We start from the raw sequence: 13,133 nt of genomic DNA, 5'->3' as shown, positions 1-13,133 counted from the left end.
CATCCTTCGCCTGGATTACTACAAGTAGCCTCCTCCCATCACTATTTTCTCTTTTTGGTATAGCTGCCAGAAAGCTAAATAATGATGAAGTCAAGTCACTGTGCTGCTCAGTACCCTCTGGGTCAATATCATCTTTCTTTCCCTGACTTCAGCTCTTAACTACCGTTCCCCTTTCTCATTTCACATCAAACACAGCTCTGCTCCTGCTGCTCCTCCTGTTCCAAAAGCTTCTGTTTCAAAGCCTTTGCATTTGATGTTTGCTGTGCTTGAAGTTGTCTCCCCAAGACTGCTTCACTTCATTTAGGTCTCGTTTCAGATGTTCTCAGTGAGGTCTGTTCCACACTGGATAAACAGCAACGTCTTCTACACTCTATCTCCTAGTACTCCCTTTTTAGTATCCCCGCTACTCTATTTTTTGTTATACTTATTCACCACCTGATGTACTGTATATTATCATGTCTCCTCAAACTTGACTAGTAAGCTCTATAAAGACAAAGACTTTATTTTATTCATGATTATCTATTTTTAGATTTCTATACGTCTATTATAGTACCTGATACATAAATAGTACTTAACAATTATTTACTGGATAGATGTGAATGAATGACGTAGGCATGAGTAGGTAGAACAGAGATAATGAGTCAGAGACAAACCAGCTTTGTCATGTGTTTAGCCTGTGATTATCTCATTTCATAAAAAAAATTCTACATGAGGGTGAGTGTTTCTGTTTCCTGCTTCTTCCATCCAAGTGGCGGGAGGTAGATGAGGGTAGACAGTGGTAACTAAAGAAAACTATTTATACTTTCCTTCCTCGTTGCTGTGTTCCATGGGTTACTATAGCTGCTATAATTACTTATTTAATTGGTATAGCCAAGAATTAGAAACCAAAAAGTCACTTCCCAAGATATAACAGATGACAAATTACTTGCACTTAGCTTGAGCTCCAGAGCTTCTGCAAGTTTCTGACAAGCGACGCTGTCTTGTTTCTAGTCCACAGCAGCTCTAAAGGCTTACAGTGTGGAGTTTCAGTAGCTGCGCTAGTTCTGCTGTCGTGAAACGGACAGGGGAAGTCAGGCCAGCTGTGACCTGATGGAAATTACACACCAGGCATAAGAAGCAAATCTGCCCAGACCTTGTTCAAATCTGCCAGTGGACGCTGATAGTAGATTTTACAAACTTCTCACCGGAAGTCCTGACTTCCCGAGTGAAGGACTCCAGAAGAATGCAATAGGTATTGGCCCTCACTGGGTTTTTTAAGTGTGTGGGTGGAATGGGAGACCAGAAACATCCAAGTGGTTCCCTGGAGAGCTATTCCCAGAACCACCCAGAGAAAAGGACACCCTTTCCTCTTTCCAGAGTAATCTTTAGAGGAATGTTTCAAAGCATACTTGGGACTTTAAACTCTTTAAATCAAGTAGATGTAAACAATGTGTAGCTCCTGCTGGGGCTTAACTAAACAAGTACCTGGAGAAAGCTTTTAGGCCTCCTGGCCCCTGGGTAACATTTTAAGCAAACACAGGAAAGCAGACAGTCTCTCAGTCCTTTCATCTCAGGTCAGGGCATCAAGAGTACAGAACAAGTTGGCACCAGCAGTGAAAATGCATTAATTCCCCACTCCTTTTAGACTATATATGTGTGTATGTATGTATGAATACACACAAATCTTAATAAAATGCACAAATTTGCTTTCATGAAGACATGGACAGATAGCATTATTTCATAAAGTATCTGAAGTGTCCATACAAAATATAGACAAGTTCTGGCAGTAAAATTAGGGATCAATTTTGTGATTCCCTATTGTACACAAATGTAATCTCTCCATTTGTGTGTGTGTGTGTGTGTGTGTGTGTGTGTGTGTGTGTGTGTGTCAGAAACCAGAAGCGAATTTACTGGGCGACTCTGGTTTATGGCTTCTCCTGAGGTTATAAATCAGGGTGGCAGCTGAGACAGTAGTCATCTGGAGGTATACTGAGACTAAAGGGTGTCTTTCAAGATGGCTCACTCTCATGGCCATTTACTATAGGCATCTTTTCCTGGTCATTTGGCTCTCTCTTTGGGTGGTGACAGCTGTCTCACCCCAGAACAAAGGATCCAGGGGAGTGACCAGAACAGAAACCATGGACCTTTTTATGATTTAATCTCCAAAGCCAGGCACTAAATCACTAAATCTCACCCATACTCAAGAGAAAGGGGTAGACTCTGCCCTTGAGGAAACATCAAGTATTTGTGACCATATTTGGGGGTTGTGGTTGGTTGGTCATCTGGCTTGATTTGTTTTTGTATTTTTGTACTTGCTAGACATGATTTACCACTAAGCTACACACCCAGTCCTGAGGAATATTATTTTATCTGTGACCTTGAAACATTTTATTGCCCAAAGGGCAACCACTGGGATTATATAGATAAAATCAAATACCAGCAGACCATTACCACAATGTAGGCTTTTGTCCATATTTATGTAAATAACTTATATCGTTGGCTTCCATTCCAGTCTCCACCCAACTGTTGACTATGAGTCTCCAAGAAAATCCTTACCATTCCTTTCTCATGAGTAGTACAGGAAATGGCACACTCCCATGACAGGATTACTTTATACCCACTGCTAAGCATTTTTGATATGGCACTCTCTTAAAAGGTATCCTAAGTCCAAGTAAACATTTAAACCTCAAAATTCAAAACTCATGCCGGGAGGCGGTGGAGTACTCGGGAGGCAGAGCCAGGTGGATCTCTGTGAGTTCGAGGCCAGCCTGGTCTACAGAGTGAGTTCCAGGACAGGCATCAAAACTACAAAGAGAAACCCTGTCTCCAAAAACAAAAACAAAAACAAAAAAATTGAAAATCTTAGTTGCCTGTGTCTTAGATTTAGTCTCTAGATAGCTTCAGTAGGTTCCTTTGGCCCCAGTTTCCTTTCAGGAATTTTCTGTTGATTTGTTTCCAATCAACTGTTAGCTGTAGAGACTGTCTCCTAAGCTCTACATTTTTGATGATATGTTTAAAGGAATAAGTGTCCCCCAAATAAATCTCTTTCTTGAGACAGACTCTTTATACTATACAATACATCCCTAGACTCATGTGATCCAAAGCTAGGACTTCACCACTATGCACACCTGTGATGAGGTTTAAAAAATATTTTGATAATATGCATGTGAGGGTTTTGCCTATATGTATGTCTGTGCACCACATGTGTGCCTGGTACCCGCAGAGGTCGTAAGAGGGTATTGGATTCCCCTGAGACTGGATTATGGGTAGTTTTGAACCACCATGTGAATGCTGAGAACTGAATCAGCGTTTTCTGAAGGGCAGCAAGTGTTCTTATATGTTGAGCCATCTCCCTATCCCCTCTGATAATTATCTAATTCACACATAAAAGGAAAAGCAGCAAAAACTCCTTTGGTTATATAGTACATAGCGTCGGTAGCTCTTCACTCGCAGGCTATTGGGGAATGTGTTCCAAGCTGAAACCTCAGACTGGGAATCAACTCCTCCCTGCCAGTGGAGCAGGTAAACAAGCACTTTCTGTGTCACAAACCCCTGTGAGATAGCACAGTGAGATAACATTATTAAGAGCAAGCAGGTTTAGGTGTATGTGTACTTTTGTTCTTTAAGCCTAATAAAACTATGTGCTGGGGATTGGACTTAGGGCCTCAGGCATGCTAGGCTCTACCACTGATTATATGTGTGTGTGTGTGTGTGTGTGTGTGTGTGTGTGTGTGTGTGTGTGTGTGTGCTCGCGCGTTTTAAGTCACTAACAAAATAAATGAAAACATAAATTTTGGCTCACAGTTTTAGTCTGTGGTTGCTTGTGGCAGGACAATACGTTGTGATGAGAAAACACAGGAAGCAAAAAGAAAAGAGGGAAGGAATAGAGTCACAGTATCCTCTTGAAGGGCACATCCTATCTCACTTTTCTGTTGCTGTGACAAACACCGTGATACTTAGCAAAGAACATATTTAATTGGGCATATGGTTCCAGGGGGTTAGAGTCCATGATCATCATGGCGGGGAGCATGGCAGCAGGAAGGCAGGCCTGATGCTGGAGCAGTAGCTGAGAGCTTATGTTTGATCCACAAGCAACAGGTGGGAGGCAGAGACAAAGAGCTAATTGGGAATGACTTGGTCTTTTGAAACCCCCAAGTCTACCTCTAGTGACACACCTCCTCCAACAGGCCACACCTAATCCTTCCCAAACAGTTCTACCAACTGGGGACCAAACATTCAAATATATGAGCATGTGGGGCCCATTCTCATTCAAACCACTACAACTCACAATGATCTAATTAATTTCCTTCCACTAAGTTCCAAATTATAGAACTTCATTAGTTTAGTGTATAATTATATTTTGACTTAAAAAACCAACTTGTCAAGGTATAACTTAAATGACTTTAAAAACATTTTAAAATATTTTTATTGAAAAATATATATATGGAAATAACAGCCACTTCAGTCAAGAGACAGGATATTCCCATGTCTTCCAAAAGTCCCCTGTATATATTTCCAGTCATTGCCCTCCTAGGCAACTGTGCCCCGCCCGGATAGCCACTGACCTAGCTCACAAGTGAGTTGTTTTCCAGATCGTCTTTTAAATCACATTGTGTATTCTTTTACTCTCTGGCTTCTTTCATTCAACATGTTTCTACGACTGCTGTGTTGAAGCATTTATTACTGGTTTGTTTCTTTTGCTTGCCAAGTGGTATTGCTGTATGGACATACCACAATTTGTTTAACTACTCATCTGTTGATGGGTAATTGGGTTGTTTCCAAGTTTTTTTCTGTTATGAATAACCACTATGATCATTCATGTATAAGCCTTGTTTTGAACTATGTCTTGTTATGAACATGCTTTTCATTTTTCTTTGGTCATCTGATAAGAACATCTTAGTTTTGTAAGAATCTTCTGAACTATTTTCTAAGGTGCCTGCACACTGGTCTTTTGAAGGACTCTCGTTAGTTAGTAATAGCCAATCATAGTTAAGACTGTCTCCCCTGATTTGTCACAGACAATCTATATCAAAGAAATAGTTTATAAAGGAGACGTCATTTCCCACTTGCAAAGTGTTTATGTGTACTTCAGATGGTAGCACATCCCCAGTGACAGTCTCTTCTTAATTCTGTGGAAATCTTTTTCCTCATGTGGAGGTGGGGAAGAAATTCTTTTTCTCTTTGGAGTAGCAGGTAAAGGGAGACAAATCCCCTGGTCTGTGAGCCAAGAATGGGTAAAAGATTTTTCTCTTAAGGGGTACTGTTAAATGGAAATATACACGAGTGTGAATTAAATTTTCTTTTAGCTTGGCTATAGAGCTCCTCATGTTCAAATGCTATTTCTACCATTTTCTGGGTGTACCTTCAGCAAATATCCTCCAAGCTTCGTTTTGCCATCTGTAACCAGGGGAGACAACAGTACTCTATGGATTTCTATGTAGATTAACTGTAGAATGACCAGCAGGTTTCAGAACGTAATGAAGTGGTAACTGTATTTTAATGTGTATGAGTGTTTTGCCTGCATGCATGTATATGTATGTGTACTGCGTGCATGCTTGGTGCCCATGGAGGTCAGAATGATGTCAGGTCCCCCAGAACTGAAGTTATAGATGGTTGTGAGTTGCTGTGTAGGTGCAGGGAACTGAACTCGTTTTCTGCAAGAGCAGCAAGTGCTCTGAACTGCAAAGCAATCTGTCCAGCCCCTAGATGGAAACTTAAAAAAAATACAAACCATTCTTCAGACAGGGATTGTCTATAGTTTCCTACTTTTCCTCTTTGGCTTTGGGGTTGTGGGCATTACAGTCAGGGTCTTGTGCATACCAGGATAGGCAAGTGCTCTACTACTGACCTCCATGCCCAGCCTGTGGTTTCCTTTAAATGAAGTTTCTTAAAAATCTGGTTGAAGGCTGGGTGGCGGTGGTGCATAACCTTAATCCTAGCACTCAGGAGGCAGAGCCAGGTGGGTCTCTGTGAGTTCGAGGCCAGCCTTGTGTACAGATCGAGCTCCAGGACAGGCACCAAAGCTACAGAGAGAAACCTTGTCTCGAAAAACAACAACAACAACAACAACAACAAAAAAAAAAACTGGTTGAAAATGATACTCAGTAAATTGTCACTTAGTATCATGTATTGCCAAATTATGAATACTATTATGAATACTATTTAGCACCAAGTGTTCACTAGAACACAGATATGCAAAGAACACAGTCTTCACCATCAGTGACCCCACAGCACCCAATGCAGGAAACGGAGGGGGAAACATAGTGTAACCGTGATGGAAGTAAAAGCCACAGAGAAGAGCAACTTTTCCTAAGAAGCCCAAACCAAAGACGCCTTAGAAACTGAGTTTATAAATTAAAATCCTTGTAATTTTCATAGCTCCTTATCTTCTTTTAAAATATATATCCACAAACAGGAAAAAATCCACACCTAAAATAGGATTTTAGAAATTAGGTGGCATAGATTTGCATTCTGAGTGGTTAGTAGTACTCTTTATTTCTGCCACATAAAAGATACTGCTGTTTCCCTCTTGAAGAGATCGCCTTTTCCTGAGTTGGGCTTTGTTTTTAGTTTAGTAGTTTGTACTGATCTGACAAAAAAAAAAACACAAAAGTCAGTTTATTTCAAAGGTCTGAAATGCAAAATGTATGCTTACATACAAAATGTCCTAAGAGGTTTTACTCCTAAGTGAAAGGCTAAAAATTAATACAAAGAAGTGAATAAAAGATAAAACTAGAACTGGAAAGATAGCTTAGTTAAGAGCACTTGCTGTTCTCACACAGGACCTGGGTTCAGTTTCCGCACCCACATGGTGGCTTATAATTGTATTATACGTTAGATAGTATAATCTACTATACCATACTCCAGTTCCAGGGAATCTGATGCCTTCACTCAACCTCCAAAGGTATGGACATAGTGCACATCCATGCAGGCAAAACACGCATACACATAAAATAAATAGGTCTAAAAATTAATATTAAGATGAAAAGTGAAACTAAGGGCTTGGGATGTAGATCAGCAGTAGAGGACTTATGAGTAAGGCCCTGGGTTCATCTCCAAGTGCCACACAAAAATCAACTAAAAGTAAAAAATAATAAAACTATTTATAATGATGCATTTCTTCATAACAGAAAAAAAAAAGTAAAGATCTGTGCACAGACAAGGTGTCTTAGGTCAGGTGCCTGCTGGCAAGCCTGGCAACCCGAGTTCAGTCCCTGGGACCTGCACCGTACACAGGGAGAATAACCCCATGTAGCGGCAGCAGAGGGCAGTTCTCTCCCAGTGAGTGCCTCACCAAAGCCCCCTGGTCTTCCTCCTGCTGCTGTTCCCCTCTGACCTATGAGAAGAGTCAAGAGAAGAAGCCACAAGCAACCCCTCCCTCCACATTCCATCCCCCTCTCTATGGGCTGCTTCACCTCTTCTGTTGCCACCGTAGAAATAATGAGACTCGTGTTAGGAGTAAGGTATTAAAATTTTCTGAAGGTGCCATGTCTACCGTTTAAAGCTACAGCCTTAGCAGATTGCAAACTCACCTTTAGGTCATCCGATAGGCTTCTCCAGCGACTGTGACTTTTTCTGTTTTACGTGTCTTCTGTACATTCCCCCTGAGAAAGGGGGAGACAGATGAGGTACCAGGTCGAGGAGATTAGAAGAGGATTTGACAGGAGGAGAGAGAGCCAGGAGGGGCGAGGAGCCAGAGTGAGGGGGAGTGGAAGAGATGTCATTGGAGGGAAGAAGGAGAGAGGAGGGCCAAAGACGAGAGAGAAGGCACACAAGGAGAAAACTTAATTGGGTCTCAATTCCAACCACATTCTAAGCACCTCGCCCAGGGGCTCTGCTCTGTCCACTGGAGCTCACTGGTGGTTCACAAACCTGGTCCCTTCGGGGCCTTCCTCCCTTGTCCTTTTAGTTCCAGTTTCACAAGCAGGGGATGAACGTGGCCACTTTTAGAGTTTGATTTGTAATATTGAACAGGATGATGAAAAAAGAAGCAGGCGGGTGGGAAGGAAACTGAGTATTTCATATATGATTTCCCTCTCATTTCTCAAACCTTTATCTTTGGTCTCATTTTTTTTTCCATCTAGGAAAATTACTGTGGCATCATAGAAAAGTCTGGGCTCTCTACAAAGAAATCAGAAAAGGCTGGGGAGAATGAAGCTTTGAAAGGTAAGAAATGAAAAGTCAAGAAAGGAGAGACATGGACTCAGGTCGGAGCAACAGGTCTAGCTTGAGATCTGCCCTGTCATCCCCCGGCCTTGCTTATAGAAACAGTGCATTTGAAAGTGCCACTTTCCATAAAACATTGTGCAGAAAGAAGAGAAAGTAACCCCCTTCCACTGCAGAGGTGTATGGGGGATGAATCGGATGTCTCTGTCCTCAACCAGCACTTCCTGGGAGCTGGGAGCGGGAGAATCAGACAACTTTGCACTACGATTTATTTTCCTTCTTTGGGCAGCATTATTATTTCTGGCCTTACCTAGAAATTAGGATTACAGACACACTTTTAATCTTCGTGCAGCCTGAATTTAATAGCGTGGAGCTTTAGAGTGTGGTAGTCTTTGCTTTCCTGAGGTGAAGAGTATTACCAAGTGGTAAGAATGTGTGGGAGGGAAACGCTAGTCAGAGGAGCGTGAAAAGGGGGAAAGAGACGCTAATCAGGGGGAAGACTGAAAAGCTGTGCAAGCCTGCGAGAGGATGACGGGAGGACAAGGACAGGAAAGGAGAAGGAAAGAAAACAAACAGGAAAACAGTTAACGCCACGAGGTGCACTGTGCCACACCCGGGATTGAGCAAGCTCCAAGTGGACTTGGGCTACACCTCTTCGATGACCGTGGCTAGTCCCCAGTGCCCAAGACACCCACTCCAAGCTGCCTGCTAGCCTTCCAGGAACGGGCTATCAGCAGCCCCAAATTGCCAGCCTTTAGAAGAGTAACTGTCGAAATGCCCTCCTCAGCCCAGCAGCCCAGCCATACACACAGAGACAGGGTAAATGGAGTATTCATGTCACAGAGAAAGGACCGTTAGAACCAAAGCCTGGGACTCTGACTTAACATCAGTGTGCAATTGCCTCTCTTCGGCATCCTCCATATTCCCCCCCAAATTGTCATTCTTGTTCTTTGTCTGTTGTTCCTACACATCGATAGAATAATTCTGTGTGTGTGAGCACACACATGTGTGGTGGGTGTACATGTATGTGTGCACCTGTACACATGTGGAGGCCAGAGGACAACCTTGGGTGTCTCCTCGGACCCGTCCATCTTGGTTTCAGATACATGGTTTCTCAGGGCCTGGGGCTTACAGACTCAGCTAAGCTGGTCAGTGGCCCTCTAGGGTCCTCTGGTCTCTGCACAGTGCTGGGATTGCTAGTGTGCACTGCTGTGCCCAGCTCTTTATGAGGGTGCTGGGGGTTGAACTCACATCCTCACGCTTCAGCCCTTCAGTGCTGACCTACCTATCTCTCCAGACCCCTCAGTAAATCATCATCATCATCATCATCATCGTTGTTGTCACCGTCATCCCACCATCATTGGTAGTACACACTAACTGTATAGAATATGTAAGGAACTCTTTCTGACTACATATATACATCCTTGTTTGAATTCTGACTGCTTCTTACCTGTTCAGGACCGTTTGGCACCCTCCACCTTGATTGACAGAGAGCTTCCTACCTGGCCTCTCTGTACCCAGCATCCTCTAGCTTCTCAGAGATTTGTCAGTAGAGAACCATTTGAAACACAGCAACGACTTTACCGCTCCTCTGTCATTCAGTGACTTCTCTCTGGCTAACACAGGTAACCTGCCTACTATTTCTGTCTAGCCTCTCCTGAGTCTGCCAAAGTGCTTCATATAGAATACATAAGCATTACATGCTTGTGCAGTTGCAAAAAATAATTGAGTTTGTACCAGAAGACATAGTAGCGGAAATACCAGTCACATGTAAGATGAAGACAACTATATTAGTGCCCTGCATGAGCTAGACGCATCCATAGGTGGCTAGCGAATCCCTCGTACATTGCACTACCTCTATCTCTGTGTTTAGTGACAGGTTAGCCATGATTATTAGCAGTCGGGCTGCTATCAGGTGGAGCTTTGCCTTTAGCAAACAAAGCAGTGTTTACTTTTACTGGGTAACTCTGGAGTTTTAGGTTGGCTCCTTTGTAAAATATAGTTTGCAGTAGAAGTTGATAGGTAAAGAGTCTACAAACTAAAAGGTGTATCTTGTGTTTTCTTTTTTAAAAGATTTATTTTTAATCATGCATATATATGTGTGCATGTCTGTGAAAGTATATACCATTTATGTGTGGGTGCCCATGGAGGCCAGAGGTGTCAGATCTCCTTTAGCTTGAATCACAGACGGTTGTGAGCTGGGTAACCTGGGAGCTGGGAATCAAGTGGGATCCTCTAAGAGAGTAATACACGTTGGTAACTACTGAGTCATCTCTTGAGTCCCTGTCTTGCATTTTCTTTATAGAAGCACGTTTCTCTACGGTGTTCTCAGGTTCAACACTATAAATTGGAATACGGATCCCACGTTGTGGTGAAGCCCAACTGGTATTTTGGATACTGATACCGATGAGAACATAAAAAGACAAATCCCATTTGTGTAAAACTCTATACTATATTGGGCTGGAGAGGTGGCTTAGTGATTAGAACACTGGCTGCTCTTTCCAGAGGACCTGGGTTCAGTTCCCAGCACCCACTTGATGGATAGCAACTGTTACTCCAGTTCCAGGGCATCTGATACCCAAATATGCATGCAGACAAAATATTCATACATATAAAATAAAATAAATCTTTTAAAAAGTTCTATCTTCCCTATAATCATCTTTTCCTTTCTTTCTTTCTTTCTTTTTTTTTTTGTGTAGGACTCTTAAGTATGACCAGAAATGTCTTCAGCTATTCTTGTTTTTTGTATTATTTTTCCTCTCCACTTAAATCAAGTTAAATATTCCTCTGTGTTCTTTCCAGCATATTCTTTTCTGAGTGTGACGTAGTTGAGGCTTATTCCAGCTCACAGGTTAGAGTGGCTTAGAGGTGAGTCAGCAGACAGTAAAGGGCAAGGCTTCCGTGTTGGCCTGACAACCTCCTTGTGCAGTGTTTGTTGTTAGAAGTTAAAGATTCCTTAAGACAGAATGTGTTAAGGAGAAATCCCTGTACCCAGACATTAATGTTACTCCACAGTGAGTGTTAGGCTAAAGAAATAAATGGGAGAGCAGAGGAGCTGAGTGATTTTTAATTTACCAAAAATGTTCCCCATACAGATCTGCAAGGATGGGATGTCCTCTTACTGCTGTGGGTTGGATTCCATCTGCAGAGCTTTCCTTAGAGTGGTTCACGCCTGATTAGACTCAGGGACCTGGGAAGTCAGAGTGACAGGCACACCTGGGAGAATCTGAAAATGGGCTTGGAAGTCTCTCTCCAGGGTGGAGTGTTTAGATTGGGAAGGCATCAGAAAGTCCATGGAACCCTTGTTCTACTGCTCTAAGAACCTGGCTGACTCCTCTACTGAAGAGCACAATAAAACATGTCTTGGAATTTGTTCCTTACCTGAAGTGTTTGAATCATTCCTTGTACTCCTGTAAAAATAAACAACATGTTTCAAGGAGTTGCCACCGTGACCACAGATATTTAGAAAAGAATGGCTGGGTCTGAGATCACTAGTCATTTTTCAAATGCTTTGTGAGTAGTAATGCACCTTGCTAGCAAGCCTAGACTTAGTGAGTATGCCAAGGTAGGATTGTGTATTTGCAGGTTATTCAACTCGTAAAAGCCACAAAAATCAGATTGTATGTAATAGCATGAAGTCTGCTGCCATCTCCACCTGCCGCTGCTCAGCCTTCCCCTCCTGGAGTGCAAGAGTCTCTTGATTTCGCTGCCCACGTCATTGTAGAGGTGATTATGACTCATTCGAGGGGTCAGGCAGATACTTTCACTTCAGGGTCTACAGTGGATCTTTCAGGATCTAAACTTAAAGCAGTAGTTCTCTGGAGTTTGCCAAAAAGGAGTCACATAGTTTGTGCCAATAGGTCAGATGACTTAGATTGAAGGCTGAGGCTAATGATAAAAACTGTCAAGAGACTGGGCAATACAAAGAGAATGTGCCTTGCAAAACAGGTACAAATGACGGCCAATTATCCCGGTCAAAGCAAAGGGTCACAGCAGCAGTGTTCTCTTTGTATGTGAGGAGTGTAAATTCTGCAAGACATCTTGCTACAGTGGAGAAAAGCCTAGTTCCTTCATCATTATCCCATGTGGATTTAAATGGCTTACTTTGCATTTTAAACAGTAGTGACCAGAGAGGCACAATACACAGAAAGGCTGTGCTTGGCTTTTTAACACTTTTGCATCCTAAATCCAACAATTATAAATTATAAAATGTCCCTGAAATTAATGGTCTTAGGAAAGAAAAATAACATATAGAATATATTCATCAACTTTAACTTTCCTGGCTAAATCCTAAAAATAGCCCTAGAATAAAGGTTAGGTGAATTCCATTCTGTTCTTAAAATATTACATCTTTCTTTCATAATTAACATCTCAGATTAGAGGCTAGCTACTAATTATGTTCCTGGTGCAAACAGGCAGCAAAAAGGAGCCCATGGTATATCAAAAATATTCCCCATGCAAATATGTCCCCATGGGACAGACCTCAAGGGCATTATTTAGAATAGCAATTTAGTTTTGTTTTTATTTCCTTATTTATTTCTATCCACTAGTTAGTAGATTAATGGTATAGGAAGCTAATGGGTAAAGCCTTAAAAAATTTAAATTTGCTAAATTATAGTATCCTTGTATCTTAAAATTCCATTACTTTGCTGCTTATGTAGGAATTCATATCATTTCTAATGATCATATAGTAAGGCTAACATAACCTAGCACATACTGAGTGCTTTTCTTCCTTTTACCTTTGTAAATTTTATTATTAAAAATAACAGCAAGAACAAACCAAGGGGGCTGGTGAGATGTCTTAGAGGGTAAAAGCACTTGCTGCTAAGTCTGAAAACCTATTTGATCCCCAGACCCACATGGTGGAGGGAGAGAACCAACTCCCACAAGTTGTCCTCTGACCTCCACACATGCAGCCTCACACATTCATTCCCCATCCTACCCCCACTCATGAATAAACAAAATGTAAAAATTATTTAAAAGTAAAA

At 41.9% G+C, this 13,133-nt stretch overlaps 1 protein-coding gene and 1 long non-coding RNA gene across 14 annotated transcripts in view; one reads left to right on the top strand and one right to left on the bottom strand.

The window, feature by feature from the left end:
- LOC143268516 (uncharacterized) overlaps nucleotides 1–13,133 on the top strand; it is a 44,299-nt gene that overhangs the window by 6,364 nt on the left and 24,802 nt on the right. The window contains exon 2 of the long non-coding RNA XR_013044583.1: nucleotides 8,064–8,145. This is a non-coding gene — a long non-coding RNA (uncharacterized LOC143268516). The remainder of the gene's footprint in view (nucleotides 1–8,063; nucleotides 8,146–13,133) is intronic.
- The window catches only part of Garin2 (golgi associated RAB2 interactor family member 2), a 37,196-nt gene continuing 30,511 nt past the window's right edge, over nucleotides 6,449–13,133 (bottom strand). For 3 of the 13 annotated variants that reach the window (XR_013044577.1, XM_076551631.1, XM_076551625.1), the window contains 2 exons: nucleotides 11,527–11,555; nucleotides 8,481–8,663 (listed from right to left, as the gene is read on the bottom strand). Coding sequence is in view for 7 of the 13 variants with exons in the window: in XM_076551631.1 (XP_076407746.1) it covers nucleotides 8,599–8,663; nucleotides 11,527–11,555 (94 nt within the window). In the remaining 6 variants the exon portion in view is untranslated. Of the gene's footprint in view, nucleotides 6,569–7,511; nucleotides 7,584–7,851; nucleotides 8,664–11,197; nucleotides 11,336–11,526; nucleotides 11,556–13,133 lie in introns of those variants that run through there. The other 10 variants (XR_013044575.1, XR_006063480.2, XR_013044576.1 and 7 more) reach the window with 9 other exon arrangements.

This window comes from Peromyscus maniculatus, chromosome 14 (assembly GCF_049852395.1).
Source record: "Peromyscus maniculatus bairdii isolate BWxNUB_F1_BW_parent chromosome 14, HU_Pman_BW_mat_3.1, whole genome shotgun sequence".
Lineage (NCBI taxonomy): Eukaryota > Metazoa > Chordata > Mammalia > Rodentia > Cricetidae > Peromyscus > Peromyscus maniculatus.
The sequence above is the reverse complement of the archived record's forward strand: the minus strand, read 5'-3'. Positions and strand labels throughout refer to the sequence as shown.